Raw genomic sequence first — 21,617 nt, forward strand, 5'->3', positions numbered from 1 at the left:
GCGGGGATATGAAAAACGTGCGACATCGAGAGCTCTTGCCAAGAATTGACTCGCTTGAAATTGCGTGTTCACGTTCTTAAATCTTGTATGTAATAATTTATTTAAATGAACTGCAGCGCCTGTTGTGATGCATCATGACAGGTTGACGTGACATAGAATATACAACAAAAATATGTGCGCATATATAGATGGATTAGGTAACTGTGGTAAGGCATGGTAAGCACGTAAGAAAACTGGTAAATAAGTTCAAATGATGCAACACTTACCAAATATTGAAAAAAAGAAGCAGTAGTTACTTAAACGCTTGTTCTGACTGGCTGAGGGCGTTGCAAAGGTACCATTTTCAATCTAAAAAATAAATGTCAGCTGCTTAACAGTCGTTTCGTTATTGTTTTAGAAAGTGAATGAACTATCTTTCCAAGTCTAACTATCCCTAACTGAATCGTCAGAGCGTCATCCGTCATCCATTTACCAGCGAAAGTTATAATCCAATTGAATCGAGCACCAGTGGTCGTTAGCGTAGATTTAATTAGAACGTTTTTCGAAGCGAGGCTTTCTTTTACTTTATCGCCGGACGTTTTGCAGACGCGCAAAAGCATCGCAAGGAGTAAAGAACAACACATTCAGCCTAACAGCTTCGATCGTCTGCTGCTCTGAAGCAGGCCCTAAATTTATCCCTGTTCCCTTGATATGGGCAGCGATTACAGCTTTCACTTCGCTTTAGGACGTGTTGTCTCACTCATCACCACTTCACTGTACGCTACCTAGCCCCTTCTAAAGGAAACGGTAGATAAAAGAAAAAAAATGTGCTCCGACGCATCCTGAAAGAGTATTACATTGATGTGATCGGAAATAACTCGTGGGTAATTGACAAAGCGAGCGATAAATATTAATTCTAAGTTTTGAACTTATTGAACAATGAAAATTTTGGTCGGGCTTCCTAAATCGCATTCCTTGCTTTCCTTTTTTTTTCTCTGGAACGCGAGGGTTAGCACATCATATATCTCGACGCGGCTGATGGCTTGATCTGTGGACGCTTCGTCTGGCCCCAGACACGTGTGCGCCGGTCGAGTAGAATCTTGTCCTACCCCGTTCCACGCAAAGCACATCTTCTTCACCTTTCGGCGCTCCACATTCTTGAGCTCCAATTCGTCCTTTTGTTTGTCTCGTCACTTTTTTTACACCTATTTATCTCCTACAGTACACGCTAGAACCTTCTTGGCTTTCTTGTTTTGTTCCGCTTCAGCCCGCGGCGTTAAGGCGAACCGTGCCCAACGGCGGTGACGTCGACATTCCAGAGCCTTCGCGAGGACATTATTGAAGAAGGCGATGGAGAATCCTGGCTCGCCGAGTCGGCGGTAGCGTATAGAAGCCCCCCGAGAGCGAAGCTGCGAGAGAATGAGGGAGTGGGGAAGGTGTGACGATGCATTCGGACAGCAGGAAGCTGGCTCTGCGGATGCGGCTATCGGTCTTCCTTCGACATCGCACTATCATTTTGTGGTGACAGTGAAGAAGCAAGCAATACCGAAAAAAAAAGAAGCATCATGAAGAGCCTAGCTCCCTATTCGGCAAACTTGTGCCCGGTGAGCTAAGCGAAACTGGCACCCCTAGGACGGTGGCGAGGGCAGTCGTCGTTCGTCCAATATATATATATATATACATATATATATATATATATATATATATATATATATATATATATATATATATATATATATATATATATACATGTGTGTGTGTGTGTGTGTGTGTGTGTGTGTGTGTGTGTGTGTGTTTGTGTGTGTGTGTGTGTGTGTGTGTGTGTCCGGTATTCACACATGCATCTCCGCACATGGCGTTGATATTTTAAGAGGAACGCACGACCGCATGCCCGAAGCACAGCTGAAGGTACAGTGCGCGGAGCCGGCCAGTGACCACCACAAGATAAATTTGGCAGCGATTACTCCTTTCACTTCGCTTTAGGGCGTGTCGTCTCACTCATCACAACTTCACTGCACAGAGTTCGCGCGGCTGGCCAGTCATTATCAGAAGCAAGCGCGTACATCGGGTTCGCTAGCAGGCAGCGAGTGTGCTTGCACTACTGTAACCATTTAGCTTCGACATTTTTCATTTTATTTCTCTCGCTTAAAAAAAAAAGAAACACAGAAACACAGTAGAGAAATAAGAAAAACACAGAAACAAAATCGCCCTAGTGAGGCGATTATCCTCGCAGCCTGCGGGCAAACCTAATATACGCGCGTGTCTCTGATAATGACTGGAGCGGCGCGAACTGTTATGTTGTGCTTCCGGGCACGCACTCGCGCTTTCTTTTTACATTACTGAGCTCTGTACATTCTAAGGTAATCCTTGGTGGTCACGTACATATGACATGCGCAAACAGAAAAAAAAAAGAATTCTGCGGTTTTACGTGCCAAAACTACGATCTGGTTATGAGGCACGCCGTAGGTGTAGTTCGGATTAGTTTTGACCATCCTGGGTTGTACACCTATGACTGCTCGGTAGACGGGCGTTTATATCAGGATAGGCAACAACACTCAAGAAAAACCGTAATCGTGTCTTGTGCCGACTGTTGGCTTAAAAACAGTTACAACCCCGGGAAAAATGCCTTCAGGAGAAAGAAATTGTGCAGAAACCGTCGACGATGATCTTGAATGTAAGCGAATAGCCAAATGCTTCAAGAAAGCGATTCAGTTTTCTTAAAGGAAATGTTGCGCTTGACGCCGTTTACTGTTACAGGGAGGATGGTTAGGTAGCGTTTGTTGTTTCTTCGCGTAATTTCGCAGAGAAGAGAGCTGCTAAGCAGAACATCTGCAGCGGTAGTATAGGTCGACAGCACGTACAGTCGTGAGCAAAAGTAGCGGAGCCCCTGCGAATGCGTGTCGAAAAGTCTGCAGGCGCCACCTGGCGCCATGCCACCCGAGCTGGCGTGACGTCAATTCCGGCGAAAGGCGCATGGGCGTTCCCGTATTATTCGTTGAAATGGCATTCCCACGTGCGTACCGCGTCAGAATTGACGTCTCGCGAGCTTGAGCCAGGTGGTGCTTGCATGCCATAAAAGCGTACCAGGTGGCACTGGCATGCTTTTCGGCACACACTGGCAGGCGTCTGTTACTTTTGCTCATGAATGTACATCTGAGAGCCTCAATATTGGCGTATGGCAATGAAAGCGACTCGGTTGCTCGAGTGCCCTCAACCTTAGTTGTCGGTGACTTTGTTCCGGCGTTCAAATTGCCGAAAGTCCGGCCGCAAACCATTAACCGCGATAACGGTTTAGAGAGCCGGAGAAAGATGCTCCCGTCAATAAGAAAGTAGCGAGCACGCAACATTATCGCTACAGCGCACGTCAATTGAAGTGCAAGAAAGCGTCATTTTTTTACAACTCTCGTTCTGGTGATTTGACCGCAATAGTGTAGGGAAATGTAAATGGTAGAAGGGTTTAGTCGAAGAACGTAGTCTGCGAAGGCACTAAGCCTATACTCGCGGGCAACTTTCTGTGGCGGTGAAGGGAAAGTCACGGACGCGTGGTTGATGCGCTTGTGTTACGCCGCCATGTAGTCCGCCAGCGTTTCATTGCTTTTTGTTGCTAAGAACGGACGCTTAATCGACGCAGCTTCATGTGCGACGTTTTCGCGTTTGCCCAGACGCGCAAGTGAAAAGCGGCGAAATAAGTAAACTGTTCCATTCAGGGGTGTGTTTTATCTTACTTAACTGCTACTAATAAGGTTTTTATGTTTTCTCTTTCCCAGCTTAAGTTGACGTGGATGGAAGCACGGGACTCTTTTTAGAAGCGATCTCACTTGTGCACGCTTTGCCTCCGTAGCTTTCCCTTCATTGCCACAGAAAGTTGTCCGCGAGTATAGAAGTAATGTGAGAGCGGGCCTCGAGGGACTGGAGTTGTGGTGAGTGTCAAAGCGGGAGGTGATCAACGCTGCCAAAGAAATGGCGCGTGTTCTTCAGGAGGTTGCATAACCGGGAACTACAGTTTGGTGAAATCTACTATTGTCTTGTTTATGCTTCAATAGGCTGTAAATGAAGACCGTGACTTCGTGCAGATGGCTTGGTAATGTGCTCTTGAAGAACAACACTATCGTTCCTCTGGCGCCAGAAAGTTAATTACTACTAATATGAGTGCTGAACGTCAATTCATTGAATTTCGCGGCCAGAGAGCAGTGCAGCATGTCAGTGTGTTGTAGTAAATTTCGATGTCTCTTTTCATTTCCGGTCTGGGGCTGTTCTGGTGCGGGGGATGTTCTCTGTGGTTCCTTCGGCTTTTGAAGTTCGCTAACCTACAGTGCAATGTTTCTTTCTAATAAACAATTAACTCAACCGAAGAAGAGACCTTATAGGAATTCGCAACACCACGAAAAGTTAGCGCGGTAACTTGAAAAGCGCTATCACCACTGGCATTTTGTTTTTGCAGTTTTTATGACGTTCATGGTAACATTGAAAAAAAGAACGATTACAGAATGGGAATTTACGTGTCGAAACGATGATATGATTATGAGGCACGCAGTAGTGGTATACTCCGGATCCATTCGGGCCATTTGGGTTCATTTTCCGTACACCCAATGCATGCATGGTTATCGAGCATTCTTACGCTCCTTCCCCATCGGGATGTCGCCACACTGCCAAATAATTTACGCCTTTAAAAGCGGAAGAGGGTGCGAGTTGGTCTAACTGTAGATGTAATTCCTTCTGATTGCCAGGAAGTGCAGTTTTCCTGACGTCAGAGGGCCATGCAGGGCGACACCATTATTTGAACCCGAGCAAGTTAGTTCCGCTTGTAAAGCATTAGTACTGTTGATACGCCACCCAGAAAAGGGAGAAGCATTACCAGATGAACGATCACCCATCAGCGAACTTTGTAGCTCTTTAAGCATCGCGTTAACCGGAACAGTGTTAAAAGAGGGAACGAATGAATAGCAGTGCCACCAAGAGCCACAATGCAGCGAGGAGGCCACAGAGCGCCCAGTTCGCACGCGCATTGCGCCTCTCTTTTCCAGTCCTCTAGCATTGTTTCTTGCACTACACCGAAGGAACATGAAGGCACTACACGAACACCCCAGCCCCCGCGCCCCACAGACACACGCGCACCTTCTTCTAATGACGCCGGACATGAAGGGAATCTCCGTATCTGCGGAGAACCGAGGATGCCTCTCTTTGTTCTCTTGCGCAGGCATTCACTACAACACTTCGTTAGCCAAGCTGCACGACGAGATAGAACGCGCCGTGCTCGTTCTGGGACACGGCCTCGAGCTGTTCGTGAACGAGCCGGCCAACGCCAACGTGACGCTCGCTCCGGGACTACGCTGCTACGAAGCCGGAAGAGCCCACTGGGCGCAGGGGGACAACTTCTTCCGGTCAGTGACCGCTCTTCGCGCTCAGCACGTCGCCTGCCAGACTAAAGACGCGCACGTGAAGGGACGCCTAGATATGCGAGAGGCGTGCATGTCCAAAGTATCGCAGTTTTATGGTGAACCATTGTGGTTTGAAGGTGGCGCTTGGGGGGGGGGGGGGTTATGGCAAATGACCGCACCACGTGGTCTAGCTATCGTCTCTGGTCCCCTTAGCTTGACTTTTTTTTGTATTGTTAGCATAGTGATATATTTGTTCATTTGAACCAAGAAGTTGGAAAATAGATTGCGTTGAAGGCTTTCCCCGAAAGCATGCTTCTCGTCGCCGTGCCCGTAAGAAGACATGCAAGTGTCGATCATACTTGCATGTTTGGTTTTGATTTCTCATTACCTTTACATGAATAGGGAGCATTTTTGAACATGTTCCTTTCGAAGGAACCTCGCCTGATTCCTTTCAGGCTTTGATCTGGCTCGAAGTAGGATGGCTTAGCTTAGTTGGCAATTTTCTTATCCTAGTAGGCTAACACCAAGACACCGCAGAAGGAAACAAACGCCTAGGGCAGCTAGCATTTGTCCTCTATAAGTGTCAACCTATGCGTACGTGTTTAAGAAAACATTTTTCTACATCCGTATAGCCATGTGCCAAAATTTTTTTTATCCACTGTACCTTGATTCAATTGGACATCAGACCATCTGATAGGGTTCCTGCAGGCTTTGATTGCTTGGTAACTCCCTAGTTTCACGGAAGAACTCTTGAGAGAAATTTGATGTGTTGACCACTGTAGGGAAGCCTTTCAACAGGGACAGGAGAGACGTTATTTCTGATCTACTTTTAGGCTTTTGGAGAGGAAAATGCGTAAATATTTGCAGCGTCTCTTATCTATACATAAATACTGCCATTTAATTTTATATAACAAAGTGAAGAATCACGTACCTGTTGCAGTTACCTCCGCAACGTGTCCATCGAGACCAAGGGCAGTCCCAACATCGAGTTCCTTCCCGACGGCACGCTCAAATACGTCGAGTTGGACATCTTAAACCTTAACAAGGAAGGATACTGGGACAGAGTGAGTACTGCTTCAATTTATCCGATCAATGTGAAGTGTCGGTGTAGGCAGCCATTGAGTATGCTCAAGCAGTTCCCATGAATGAAGCGGTGGTACTGGCTAGTGGATTGTGGCGTGCTCAATAAATGAAACAAACGGAACTAACTAAGGTTGTACATAAAGCATGCGCGGTCTCTAATTCCACCCGTCGTCCTAATGAAACAAAAGTCCCTATCTGAGCCCTATAGACCGTGGGCTTTCTCATGCTGTTCGTTTTCATGAAATTAATTTCAATGAGCGCAATTAAAGCAGCACCAGAACTTAAATCCACGTAGTATCCGAAATGATTGACTTGTTACACGAATATGACCTTTATAGTGCCCCTAAGCCACTTTTCATATTGCAAAAGAAAACAAGAACAACAACAATAGCGTACTCCTCTTCTTCCTGGCTTTTCCGTTCCCGCTCTTCACACTTCATGACGCCAGCAGGGTCATGCATGTGACGTGACCAGGGCAAAAACTGCCGTTTGGTCCTTGCATAAGAAGCAACAGTTCCGATGGGTCTCGTAGCACGGCTTTGTCATGCAAATACGCGCCCACTAATCTTCGTAGTCTCGCTTGCCTGCCGTGTGTAACCACCTGATTTCACCTCGGTTTTTGTGGCTGCAACAGCGGGTGGCCGATATGCGCGGGGTCGTGGTAACAGGAAGCTGGCGGTGTTCCGAAAGAAGTAAATAGCCCCAGCGCGACCTTCGGTATGGACGTATTGTCCACGCCTCTTTTAGAGAAGCATACCCGGCTTGGAGGAGAGTTATAATAGCAGCTTGGGCTTGTTGGTTTTCTATCCTGGTGTTAACAGCACAAGACGTACAATGGACACGATACGAGAAGGCGACACCGCAAGCGCTGTTTTGCGCTGTTAACACCAGGTTGGAGGAGAGATCGCCAGTGCGGAGGGTATCGAAGGGGGGGGGGGGAGGGGGGAGAAATGGCTCACTCCCGACGGAACGCACACAGTGGTTTAGGGGGCCCTTATAGCAGTGCGGAGCTGATCACAAGCCCTCCAAAACTTAAACCACATTGTGCGTAATTCGTGCGCCTGCGAGAACTTCGGATCTATTACACTACATGAATGGAGTAAAAAGCGGGCATTGTTAAAGATGGAGTTAATCGCATGAGTCGAGCAATATTCATTAAGGGAAAAGGCAGGATTGTGCTCCGCAGGGTCTTTGTTGCGTGGTTTATTGTTATGAGGTCTAAGCGAGTTTCCAACGTCTACAGATCGGAGGCTGGACACAAAAGGGCATCGATATCAAGGACATCGTCTGGCCAGGAGAAGAACTGGTTCCGCCAAAAGGAGTCCCGGAGAAATTTAATCTAAAGGTACGTCTCGTTTCGCAACCTCTTCAAGAATTTAATGGACGAAAATGGTGAGCTGGAAAGCTCTAATGGACTCGTTTCATGAGGCGATGCTTTGCGACATAGCTACAGCTAAGTTTACACGGCAGTACCCTCGACAAGCTTCCACTGAAAAAATAATATTGGTTCAGGAATTGAAACTCTGCATCAGAACTCTTCTGCGTATCACGCCCTCAGCAGTTTGAGTGTCTTCGTTACGAATGAGAGGTGGTTTCGAAATTATCGCTCTTAATCGAACTGCTATAGTTAACAGTTAACTATAATCTATGACTGTTAGTTTCTGCGCGTCGTTCCTAGGTGGTGTCGCTCACATCGAGGAAAGAAAAAAGAGGAACAGTGGCGCACTTTTCAAGAGGCAGCAACAACATTACAGTAGCTCGCGTGCACCGATGATGGGGCCGACTTCGCTGTACAGCCAGCGCACCATTTGTTTCGAGAAACGAAAGCGACGCCGGAATTGGCTTTCTGCCATTTCTTCAAACGCGTTTCGCACCGCCACCCACTCTTTTTCCTCCTCGAGCAACGCCAGTGCAACAACCTAAGTTCTCAACGCAAGCGCCATTTTCTCGAATTAAACTATGGATTGTATCTGAACGTGCCATTCGGCAGCCGCCGGTTGGATCCAATCCAATCCACCAAACGCACCATGCGAAGCCGGTCTCGTAACGAGCGTATGATCGCTCCAAACTTCCCAACTCCCGTCGGGTTCGGCGCCTAGCAGACGACTCGCTCGGTTGCACGATGATTGACAGGAGCGTGTCGTCATTTTGACGTCACCAAAAACGTGGCCACGCCCCGCGGCTGGCGACGTCGGCGCGGAGTAGGCAAATCGCGCGCGCCGGTAACCGAACGAACGCGCCGAACAACGATCTCCGATCGAACTCCTAGATAGCGCAAGGCCTGTTCCCTCCGATGCATGACGTCATGCTACTCGCCTGACATTTCCATTGCCAAGGCTGGCGTGACGAAGAAGGTGACGTCAAAATCACCGCGGCTTACTCGGGTGCATATTGATTTTTTATGGCAGTCGGGCCTGTAGCATGACGTCAAGGATCGGAGTGAGCAGGCCTTGTGCTACCTAGGTGGTATTACTCCGGCTCGCTCAGCCGTCAGCGAGGCTGCTAGTCATTCGGATGCCGATGCAGCATCCAACAGACAATTGGAGAGTGTGCCCAAACGTCCTACTTTTCTTTATTTCACGTGATCACCTTCTACGTCCTGACGTCACGCTCGAGAAGTTCACATCCTGAGAAATGAAACGGAGCCAGTTCGCACACAAGCGCAGAGAAAGTTATTGAGGGCACCGTTAGGTTTGCCATTATTGGCACCACGCAGCAAAAATTGTAACAGATGCCTACGATTTCACAAGTTAGTGCATGGACAAATTCTTCTATGCTTTCGAGGTCTAGGACCTTCCTTTAAGGCAAAAATAAGAAGGCAAAGCTGGAAATGTTGTCTCATGAAACAACCATGTTTTGTGTTCCAATAGAGCTTAGAAGATTATACACTGAGTGATTCACTGAGGTACTGTTACAGTCAGACCATCTTGGGTCTATCGTAGAAGCAGAGAACTTGTATTTAGTAAAGCAATAAGGGGGTCTAGTTGGTGAACGTTCATGGTTATATTCCGCTCTGAGAACTTGTACTAAAATTAAACTATATGCGGAATAAATTCAAATGCCCACGCTGCAGACATGAACGTCGAAAATATATTGATGCGCTCTAAATTACGTCAGTCAAATATTAAGAATAACGTTGCACAACCTATTAATAACATGTCTAATAATAATTTGTTATAATCCAGCACATCAAAGAATGTGCCCATCAATGTAATGCATTCAGCATTTGCAACATGTACCTGCAACATCATGCAAACATACGTAGCTCGATCAATCTGTTATGGTTGCGGCAGTATTAAATTCGCAACTGGTCGCCGTCAGTTGAGGCAGAGAGCACGTCCTCGGCAAAACACTGACGTCACAGGTGACGTTCATGGAGGAGCGGCCTTTCCTGAACATCGGCCAGCCGGACAACGAGACGGGCGAATGCGAGAGCGGCCGAGCCGTCAAGTGTCGTGTGGTGCCAGAGGCAATGCTACAAGGGTGAGATGACTTTATACTTTACAGCGAAGCTGTTAAGGGGAGTTTCACCGCGGCCTCCGAGATCGGGCGGCACGCGCGTCCTTTAGCAGGCGCCACTAGATCTCGGAGGCTAAGGTTTCACGGTAGAGTTTCTTACAAAAGGTTACCAGGTGAGGAACTTTGGCACTAGCGTCCAAAGGAGCTGAAAGAAACGACGGTCCAGCCAGCATGCGAATGATGGGCCGTACCTAGATTTACTATGAACTCAGTTCCTTATGACTTGAGGTGGTTTATGAAATTTCTAAATTGATGGTTCTCAAAAATAAAATACTGCGTTCATAGACGCAACAGCTCTTGATCATGAAGCACGCGTGCGGTGACTATTTGCCACGCTTTATTTGACAGACTAGGATTGCTTAGAAATTTAGGAATATAGAGAGCGAGAAATGACGTCGCAAGAGAGTGTGAAGCCACAAACACGATGAAAGAAATCCACGTAATGATATCTATCACTACCATTGTAGCGGAATGATCGTAGTCCCAGAATTGTCTCTAGCAATTTTCCTAGAAAATTGTGCGGAGTTACACAGCGGGTTTTTCTGTGACGTTGCTGAAAGTCCACCGTGGCGAGAGGCGGCGCAGTCGGATACCGAATGTCAATCAAAAAACAGACAGCAACGCAGCCTGCGTCCAAGGTGTCGGTGAGAATTCGCATCAGGACGCCAGCGTGGCTGATGAGCTACAGCTAAGCCTACAATATTTTCACTATACAAAAATCTGGCCACGCAGCATTAGGAGGCCGTCAGAAGGCACAGCCAGACGCCGGCGTTGGTAAAGCGGCGGTGTAGCGCGCAGTAACATGCGTCGGATATAACTCAAGGTGTGTAAGTGTGGAACTCGCACGTAATGAAGCGTTTCAATGAACACTGGTATAGAGAAGGAATTGGACCACATGTAGTGTAGCCTTTACACAAAGGTTCAAGTAGATTCTGGGCAGTGGTGAGACAGACACCTAGGACTTGTGAAAGGTCTGAGAGCTTCTTTATACAGCATCGCTCTCTCTTTGATGCCCGAGTTGGTTGCATTGTCATACATCTGCTAACTTACGGAGGTATTTTTGTTAGTAGAGCCAACGTACGCGACATTTGTAGCAAGATCTTGGGGTGGTTCCATAGTTACCAAAAAATAAAGCAGAACATTGCTGTAGAAAAGGGAGGACCGCCTTAGTGCCAAATCTATGCAGAGAAAGAAATACACGCAGGAACTCCTCTGGAAGTTGTCTAAGTATGCGTGAGCGTAGTGCCACTTGCTCATATCCATGTCGCCCGGTGTCATTAACAATGCTATGAAACTTGCTCCGACCAGTATAAAGCTTATGAACTCTTAGCAGTCGTTATCAACCTTATCGGACTAGATCCTATCCTTGTGAACCGTTATCTGTTGTTATCAAACTTATCGGACTCGATGCGATTCTTATAAACTTTTTCCTGTGCTTATCAGCCTTATCAGACATGATCCGATACTTATCGATTCTTGCCGGTCCTTATCAACCTTATCGGACTTGATCCGATCTTTAGTAACAGTTATCAGTGCTTGTTAAAATTATCAGAATCGATCCGACCATTATAAGACCTTATCGCTCTTTAGCACCTTATCCACCCGAGCCGAACCATTATCAACCCTGATGAGACCCATATAATCCCTCAGCACTCCTTATCATCCTTATCAAATCAATGACTGTGTATCTTTCTGTGTTACGCTACGTGAAGCGCTTGAACCCTCACAGATCAGTGGCATTCCGGTCGGTGAAGGAATGCCCTAACGGCAGGCGCACCCAACGACCACTGAGAAGCAACAAGGATGTGGCGTGTCTGGCATGAAATTTGCGCAAAGCAAGAATTTTCTTAATGTATAGAATGCATCAAGTCGGCTCTACACGTAATTCTAGAGATGGCTTTTATTCCACCACCACCATATCTCTCAAGGATGCCTTCATGGAAACTGTTGTTTTATGCGTGATTTTCTTTACAGCGATTTGTCTTGCGTGACGGGCAGTTTTCCTCGCTGGAAAGGCATATAAATGCTTACGCATTTAAACCTTTAAGTTGTTAAAACGCCTTTTGAAGCATCGCAAAATCCGTTCTGCTCATTAGATGCGGCACAAAATATAACTAAGCATTTTAATATGGTTAAAAAGTTGTCACTAGTCTGCATATGTATAACACACAATTCTCGAAGACTTGTGACGAAAGAATTGTCACGAGTCTGCCAGGATTGTCCTATATATGCACCTTGGAGTAGTCACCTTGTCGGCAGCAGCTGGTTTTGGCGGTTTCACGTCCTGGTCAACTAGCTTTAGATACCTGGTGTTGCTAACTGTGCTGCGAAGTGTTTCCGACAGTATCGCGTGTGGAAGGTGGCGTTCAAGTGGACCAATTTTCGGCAACTTATGTAAGGCTAGCTCCGCCTGCAGCATTCCAACACCCCTCCTCCTCCTCGCTGTGCTCAGACGGTGTTAGGAGTTCGCGCCACGTTTTGATGTCTCGCGTGTATACCTTGCATTGGGATGGCACTGAAAACAACCACAAAAATCAGGGTGCTTGCTGTGCTTCTCCCCCGATTTTAGTACCTTGTATCGTGAATTGGCGCCAGCGCATGTCGATATTTGCATTGTGGTGACTGTATAGCGTCATATTAGTGGCGTAACAGTCAAGGGTCGATATTTTATTGAGCCCTATAGACAGGGCGAAGGCCCTCAGGTGCAGTCCATTGTGAGGACGTGTCCACACGAGCGATGAAGAGAAAGGCAGACGTATGGTGGCGGTAATATAGATATAAGCAGGAAGTGCGTAATAAATGCCCACGATACTTTTATTGGGTCAAGTTTACTTGCGTGGGATCCACGGGCTACATTGATACAAGTCATTCAGAGTATCTTGATAACAGCTGTAGTTTTCGTTTTTCTGCGTTGTTTTGCCTGAAAACATGTTGCGTAGATGGGCAAACCGTGAAGGAGTCTTCCTGGAGCTTTTCGCAGCTTTGGAAACCAGCAGCAACTACCAAAATAATGCTCATCTGGAGATCGGCTTTCTTTTTAAGTTGTCAAGAAGTTTTCTGACAGAAAAGGCAGTTTTTGAGGTTTGTTTATACTTAAGTCTTTTTGTAGCGCGTTGTGGTGCTACTTTTGCATGGTGCAACCCTGACAACATGTTCAAGCCTGACGCGGTTGGAGAAATTATTTCACTGGACCACTGTCCGAGTTGAAGATCTGAAACGTTCAAATGAAGATAACAAACATTTCCCCCTATGCCCTTCGTGCCTACATTGTCTCTTTCGTTGACATTGCTGCGACGTACGAATGATGGGGGCCCTTTGGACCCTCTTATCACTGACAAGGCGTGTGTGAGGAGCAGGGGGAGTATGTCTCTAGAGCGCGAGCTTCCGACCGCCAACCTTATCATTAAGAAATATCGCCACGGGCAACAAGTCAGCGCGCCATTTGTTTTGTGAACCCATGAACACTCAGCTGGAGCAACATATGAACTTCATGCCAGATATGGTTGCGGGGGGGGGGGGGGGGAGGGCGATCTGTCCTTTTGTTTGGAATAGTACCTTGCCGTTTCCTTCGGATAAACCATTGCGAGTTGATCACTTGTCCAGTGGCCTCTTTTTTGGTTCCTGTCTTAGTTTGACTGGTTTTGTAACGTTAATCAATGAGATGAAGGCAGAAAAAGATAAAGATCTCTATATGCAAGCAGAAAACTTTGCCTTCGCGCATGTGCGCGCCTACATGCTACTTTGCGAGTGGAAATGAATTGGAGACGGCACGTCTGGAGATGGCACTGATGCGCACATTGTTTAAGAATAACATGGAAAGTCGTAGTTTCGCCCGAAAGACGGAGCGTCGATTGCGATAGCACATTTGTAGACAGCTATGCGAAGTAAGAACATGAGTTTTATCGGCCCTATAAACATGAAAACATTCGCTTACTGAATTATAGTGGAAGCATGGTGTCAGCGCGGACAAGCAAACGTGAACACAACACACAGTATGAGCGCCGAAACTTGCAGTCAACGAGCTGGTGTGAGCAAGCGCAGCACCAGCAACAGCGAGCGAAGTGACCTTTGTGCTGTCAATCGCTTCAACGCAGGAGCCGTGAGAACACAGCGCGCACAAATGTACAGTCGACCAAAGAAGTTTACGGACCACGGGGTCTCAGAAAATGCTAAATATGCGAGCTGCCTTTAAAGGTAGCCAGTAAAACCGTATATCACAATGTTGTTCGCACATACCAGTAAAGGCTGGAAATGGGAATACCAGGCTGCATTTGTAGGCTGCGGAGATATTCCCCTTTTTGTCAGGTCTCTTGGTCCGTAAACTTTTTTGGTCGACTGTACGTACGAGCCGTGTGTAGATCCCTTTCAAGATACGGCGCGCGCGACCGCGCTAGTAAGCCCTTGTTGGCAGAGTCGAAGCCGCCTCCCCCCCCCCCCCCCTCCCTCCCGTCCTGCCTCACGGCTTTTTACCTACCGCGCACGAGACTGAGCCGCGATCGTTAGTTCCCCTTGCGCCTGGTCGCGAAATACGCACTTGCGGCCGGAGCATAACGCCGCCCCCCTTCCTCCTCTCCCAACCCCCCCCCCCACGGCTTGTCGTGCGATGGAAGACGGCGCGCTTGCTCTCCGCTTTTCTCCTTCGCGCGCGCCAGATTGAGCCACGAGCGTCGGCTCCACTCGCGTGCTTTCACCCGCACATACAGCATACGATGCGCGGCGGCGGTGTTGTCGCCCTTGGACTTGATGCGGAACGTCACAGCGACGGTGACGGCAAAAATGCGCCTGGAATGCCTATACAGTTGCTATCGCAATAAATATTGAAGACGCGAACATGCAATCTCGCACTTAATAAAACTGCGACTTAAGGGGAAATGAGATGTGAACACGTCACACAACGATATGTTCTGTGTTGTTCTGTTGTCACACAACGATAAGTTCGGTTCTGTGTTGTTCTGTCCTGTGTTGTCTTTACGTGTCTTCCTTTTGTGAGTGTTCAATTGCGGCAAAAAAACATGTCTTTTAGTTCTTTATAGAACCTCGCAAAATAAAGCGGCAGTAGGGAATTCTTTTTTTAAATCCCCGACCCGAGGGGTGCTCGCCTACGTCACTGGAAAAAATGTAACGAACCAGGTATGGCCATTGAGCGGTGCAGTGATCTTCAAAAGCAAACCATATCGGAAAGAGGAAGCTATATGGTAAAAAAAGGTAAGCGCGTAGGTCAGCGCCATGCTAACGCAGCAACTTAAAGTGTTGAACGCGAGCAGCACTTTCATCGCTCGTTTGAGCAAAGATATAAGCTACTCCTCGCTCAACAGGGCAATGCACGAGGAGGGCGGTATAAATGCCTTTTCTGTTTTAGGCTGACAATGCAGAGCTTGTCATTGAAGTGAGTACAGAAATAGTACATAAACGAAATCTTATATGACATCGCAGATTAACCATTTCCGAATAAATATTATCTCTGTTTATGAGAAAGTAAAACATAACACAGACCAAAATGGCCCTTACTGAGCAAACTATCGCAAAATCAACCTTCCCGGCTTGCTCGATGAAGGTTCTTGCTTATTATTTGTGCTGTGGTAGGTTTTAGTAACTTATCAATTTTACCTGTCTTACATTGCCAATTACCATAACATTCCGGCCCATATTTTGCTTTGGAAGGTGAAATTAGGTGCTACGATGAGTTTCACACCTTCATTTTACGCATGCGGGCGCGCACGTTTTTTGGCAAGCTGACATGTCTTGAAAGCAGCGGAACTTTGGGGTTGGTGCCGCTGCCGGCACGATAGCAGCAGCGAAACATATCTGCACAATATACAAGTCATGTCTTCTGTGACCGCGTTGCTTGCTACGGCTAGTATATTTTTCCGCCTTTGAAACTGATTATCCCGAGATAATGACAGAGAGTCCTTGCTCGCTCAAACAGGAGAAACAATGAGAGTGAACACCGAAACCACGACAAGACATAAGAAGACCGAACAGTCCAAACGCAACGTGCAGGGAAGGACGCACGGTGCTCATTGCTTTGATGATTCTTGCGAGTTAAACAGGATCAGTTTTATTTCATCTTGTTTGTCAAAGATTTCAGTCCGGGCGATGTGATAGTCCTCTCTGCCACTTCGCCCGCTTCCACTTCCAACGCCAGCCTCTTCTGAGCACGCTCGGCGAACTGGACGTTCGACTCTTTACGGCGGCAAGCATCCTTGGTGCATAATCTCACTGATTATTGTGTGCAGAAAGCTGCGTGCGCTACAATGACCTCCCTAAAGCCAGCGGTCCTGAAAGAACGCATATGAATATCACGTGTCTACTTTTGTGCAGGTGAACTCTCTCTCTCTTTGTCTTGTCCTTCTTTAGCGTTCTTTTTTAATCTGTCACCTCCTCTCCCGCGTACAGGTTAGCAATGCGGAAGTCCGTCTGGTTGAGTTAACTCTACTTGCTCATTTTCCCTCTATCTAGTTGATCACTGCTTGTGAACTCACGGAAAGGCCTAATAAACAGAGCAAAGATTTGGAGGGGCATGTCATAAATGATTAAAGCGGCTGGTTGTGGACACGATAAACAGCAATACCGGTGAAAAGCCATGAAAAACCAAGAGGCGGGCCGACTTGGAAAGAAAAAAAAATCACAAACGTGCTGATGGCTGGTCTCCGCGCAGTAATCGAATTCGCGTGTCGCCGTCGCTGTTGCGGTGCCGTTTTTCAGGCGAAGCACGCCAAAGGAGCCTGTCACCGAGAATGTCGCCGGCGTCGATTAAGTGGCGCGTTTCTTCGTATGGCTTTGTGCCTTTCTTGTCGGTACTGCTGCGAAGGGAACGGAGACTCTTCCGGAGCTTCAAGAACATCAAGAAACGGAACGCTGGTCGCCCTATACAAGCACGCCCAGCGTGGGCCTCATCCGCGGTTCTTTCAGCCTCCTACTTACCACTCGATGCTTTCCACCAATGCTTTGTTCTTCCACCGTGCGGTCATGAAATATTCATGAACTGCGGTGCGCCATCAATGGAGCCCTCCCGCTACCTGTCATTCAGTGCCTTCTAGCTCTTTTGGCATGTGCTGGAAAAGGAAGGTGCATCTGTAGGACTTAGTTTTCCGGATGAACGGGGACAGAAAGGATGCTGACAACCAGGAAACTACATCTTGCCGTGGAAAGATACGTACGTCGATGCGAGGCTTGGACAGTTTCCACCTGATTTTGTGGATTTGTTGTCCTTAATTGAACAAGTGTGTTTGCAAACCTTGCTCTCTTGGTGGTTAGTAAAAGCCAGTTGGTAAACAACCTAAATACTGCTTTTAAATATTGCGCTGATCAATTATTGATTTTTGTCCTTAACTTAGAGGCTGCATGTGGTATGGCTGTGTTTCTCACGTTTGTCGTATTACAGAAACAGGCCTGTCAGTTTCTGTGTTTCGCTTCAGTGAAAATAAACGGTGATAGTGTTGTCAAGCTGGCTCTCAGTGTTCTCAGATATTTCCTAGGAATTTGTAAGAGCTGTCTTAAACGATATAGCTGCACAAGGTGAGGCCATCGTACTCACTTATTTCGTTATAAAAAAAGTCCACATGCTCACCCCTGACAATACGTTGTACATAACGAATGTCTTTCATTTTTATTTCCTGGGACAAGAAGCTTTAGGGAGAATTTGTATATAGCATAAACATGTATATGGGATTGGGCGCTTTCTAATTTTAGTTTTGTCTTGATGTAATGCGCTGTCACCTAACATGTGCAGGAGGGGACAGCATAGTCATTCAGGATGTCATATATATTTCTCATGATAGGGGCACTAAAGTAAATGATTGGGTTAAGCTGCATCATTAGCTTGCACTTCTGCAATATCGAAGATGTGGCCCTTCGTCTCACCAGAGGCTTGGTAAGCTATGAGAGCTCTAGACGCAAAAAAGCAACAAAGAACACCGAAAAAATGAAAAGAAAAACCGAATGTGCGCTTTGAAGCGACTTCTAACTTTCCGCACAACTGTTGGTGACATCATCGATTTCGAAAGCGTTTGCACAAGCGTGCTTAACTGTTTATCAATGAATCAATGTCGTATGGCAGCCGAAAAAAGGCTTGGACACGCCCTGGAAGGTTTAAATATCTTTTGCCCCACGAAAACGTCATCAAGAACGCGGAAATAGCTTAGCATATGTAACGTGGGCGCATTGGTGCCGCGTTTTATGCACAAAAGCTAAAAGAACGGGGGCACTAAAGCGAAAATTTACTCACCGACTTTCCTGACCTGTCTTGCTAAATTTCTCACACCCAAAGATGAAATCGAAACACGTACCCGATGGTAGCATCGACTGCCTGTCCCATCCTAGGAGCCCGATGCTCAAACCGTTAGTCCACAGTCACACGTGTACTACAATTCTTGCCAAAGTAAACCAGCTCTTTGAGAGCGTAGGCGCGCCTGCGTCACATCGCGTAGCAGGCCCGCGCGAGAGCGCATGCGCGCGCGACAATGTCGTTTACGCCAAGCACGCAGGAATGAAATAGGCAGGAAATTTAAAGCAATTCATTAACCGCTTAATGAAAGCGTTGATTCCAAGACGTGCATTGGATATACACAATTTTATTGGCCCACCTGTTTTCTTTTTTTTTCATTAGTGATGAACCTGCACGTGGCAAATAGATGCAGATGTAGTCCAAAAGAATCTGCACAATTTTCTTGGCCCTCCCTTGCGTTGTTCGCATTAGTGATGAACCTGCTCCTGGCAAATAGATGCAGATGTAGTCCAAAAGGATCTGCACAATTTTCTTGGCCCTCCCTTGTTTTGCTAGCATTAGTGATGAACCTGCTCCTGGCAAATAGATGCAGATGTAGCCCAAAAGGATCTGCACAATTTTCTTGGCCCTCCCTTGCGTTGTTCGCATTAGTGATGAACCTGCACGTGGCAAATAGATGCAGATGTAGCCCAAAAGAATATGCACAATTTTCTTGGCCCTCCCTTGCGTTGTTCGCATTAATGATGAACCTGCTCCTGGCAAATAGATGCAGGTGTAGTCCAAAAGGATCTGCACAATTTTCTTGGCCCTCCCTTGTTTTGTTAGCATTAGTGATGAACCTGCTCCTGGCAAATAGATGCAGATGTAGCCCCAAAGGATCTGCACAATTTTCTTGGCCTTCCCTTGCGTTGTTCGCATTAGGGATGAACCTGCTCCTGGCAAATAGATGCAGATGTAGCCCAAAAGGATCTGCACAATTTTCTTGGCCCTCCCTTGCGTTGTTCGCATTAGTGATGAACCTGCTCCTGGCAAATAGATGCAGATGTAGCCCAAAAGCATCTGTATAGTTTTCTTGACCCTCTGTTGCGTTTTTCGCATTAGTGATGAACCTGCTCCTGGCAAATAGATGCAGATGTAGCCAAAAAGGATCTGCATAATTTTCTTGACCCTCCCTTGTTTTGTTAGCATTAGTGATGAACCTGCTCCTGGCAAATAGATGCAGATGTAGCCCCAAAGGATCTGCACAATTTTCTTGGCCCTCCCTTGTTTTGTTAGCATTAGTGATGAACCTCCTCCTGGCAAATAGATGCACATATAGCCCAAACGGATCTACACAATTTTCTTGCCCTCCCGTGTTCGTTCGCATTAGTGATGAACCTGCTTCTGGCAAATAGATGCGGATGTAGTCCAAAAACATCTGCACAATTTTCTTGGCCCTCTCTTGTTTTGTTAGCATTAGTGATGAACATACTCCTGGCAAATAGATGCAGATGTAGCCCAAAATGATCTGCACAATTTTCTTGGCCCTCCCTTGTTTTGTTAGCATTAGTGATGAACCTGCTCCTGGCAAATAGATGCAGGTGTAGTCCAAAAGGATCTGCACAATTTTCTTGGCCCTCCCTTGTTTTGTTAGCATTAGTGATGAACCTGCTCCTGGCAAATAGATGCAGATGTAGCCCGAAAGGATCTGCACAATTTTCTTGGCCCTCCCTTGTTTTGTTAGCATTAGTGATGAACCTGCTCCTGGCAAATAGATGCAGATGTAGCCCAAAAGAATATGCACAATTTTCTTGTCCCTCCCTTGCGTTGTTCGCATTAATGATGAACCTGCTCCTGGCAAATAGATGCAGGTGTAGTCCAAAAGGATCTGCACAATTTTCTTGGCCCTCCCTTGTTTTGTTAGCATTAGTGATGAACCTGCTCCTGGCAAATAGATGCAGATGTAGCCCCAAAGGATCTGCACAATTTTCTTGGCCTTCCCTTGCGTTGTTCGCATTAGGGATGAACCTGCTCCTGGCAAATAGATGCAGATGTAGCCCAAAAGGATCTGCACAATTTTCTTGGCCCTCCCTTGCGTTGTTCGCATTAGTGATGAACCTGCTCCTGGCAAATAGATGCAGATGTAGCCCAAAAGCATCTGTATAGTTTTCTTGACCCTCCGTTGCGTTTTTCGCATTAGTGATGAACCTGCTCCTGGCAAATAGATGCAGATGTAGCCAAAAAGGATCTGCATAATTTTCTTGACCCTCCCTTGTTTTGTTAGCATTAGTGATGAACCTGCTCCTGGCAAATAGATGCAGATGTAGCCCCAAAGGATCTGCACAATTTTCTTGGCCCTCCCTTGTTTTGTTAGCATTAGTGATGAACCTCCTCCTGGCAAATAGATGCACATATAGCCCAAACGGATCTACACAATTTTCTTGCCCTCCCGTGTTCGTTCGCATTAGTGATGAACCTGCTTCTGGCAAATAGATGCGGATGTAGTCCAAAAACATCTGCACAATTTTCTTGGCCCTCTCTTGTTTTGTTAGCATTAGTGATGAACATACTCCTGGCAAATAGATGCAGATGTAGCCCAAAATGATCTGCACAATTTTCTTGGCCCTCCCTTGTTTTGTTAGCATTAGTGATGAACCTGCTCCTGGCAAATAGATGCAGGTGTAGTCCAAAAGGATCTGCACAATTTTCTTGGCCCTCCCTTGTTTTGTTAGCATTAGTGATGAACCTGCTCCTGGCAAATAGATGCAGATGTAGCCCGAAAGGATCTGCACAATTTTCTTGGCCCTCCCTTGTTTTGTTAGCATTAGTGATGAACCTGCTCCTGGCAAATAGATGCAGATGTAGCCCAAAATGATCTGCACAATTTTCTTGGCCCTCCATTGTTTTGTTAGCATTAGTGATGAACCTGCTCCTGGCAAATACATGCAGATGTAGCCCAAAAGGATCTGCACAATTTTCTTGGCCCTCCCTTGTTTTGTTAGCATTAGTGATGAACATGCTCCTGGCAAATAGATGCAGATGTAGCCCAAAATGATCTGCACAATTTTCTTGGCCCTCCCTTGTTTTGTTAGCATTAGTGATGAACATGCTCCTGGCAAATAGATGCAGATGTAGCCCAAAAGGATCTGCACAATTTTCTTGGCCCTCCCTTGTTTTGTTAGCATTAGTGATGAACATGCTCCTGGCAAATAGATGCAGATGTAGCCCAAAAGCATCTGCACAATTTTCTTGGCCCTCCCTTGTTTTGTTAGCATTAGTGATGAATCTGCTCCTGGCAAATAGATGCAGATGGAGCCCCCCCCCCAAAAAAAAATATAGCTCAGTGGTCCAAACAGACTTAGGCTTGTCATTTGTAGTGTCGCTCCAAAGCCAGCCTCTTCTTTTTTCTCCTCGCCAACTCCACTTTTCTGCCATTCAGAGCGGTACGTACA

The 21,617-nt window shown here is 46.7% G+C and overlaps 1 protein-coding gene across 2 annotated transcripts in view; it reads left to right on the forward strand.

The window, feature by feature from the left end:
* Nucleotides 1–21,617, forward strand: part of Nmdar2 (glutamate ionotropic receptor NMDA type subunit 2) — a 218,936-nt gene that overhangs the window by 178,902 nt on the left and 18,417 nt on the right. For both annotated transcript variants that reach the window (XM_075702104.1, XM_075702103.1), the window contains 4 exons: nt 5,177–5,360; nt 6,298–6,421; nt 7,684–7,785; nt 9,805–9,923. In XM_075702104.1, coding sequence (XP_075558219.1) covers nt 5,177–5,360; nt 6,298–6,421; nt 7,684–7,785; nt 9,805–9,923 — 529 coding nt within the window. The remainder of the gene's footprint in view (nt 1–5,176; nt 5,361–6,297; nt 6,422–7,683; nt 7,786–9,804; nt 9,924–21,617) is intronic.

Source organism: Dermacentor variabilis, chromosome 8 (assembly GCF_050947875.1).
Source record: "Dermacentor variabilis isolate Ectoservices chromosome 8, ASM5094787v1, whole genome shotgun sequence".
Classification (NCBI taxonomy): domain Eukaryota; kingdom Metazoa; phylum Arthropoda; class Arachnida; order Ixodida; family Ixodidae; genus Dermacentor; species Dermacentor variabilis.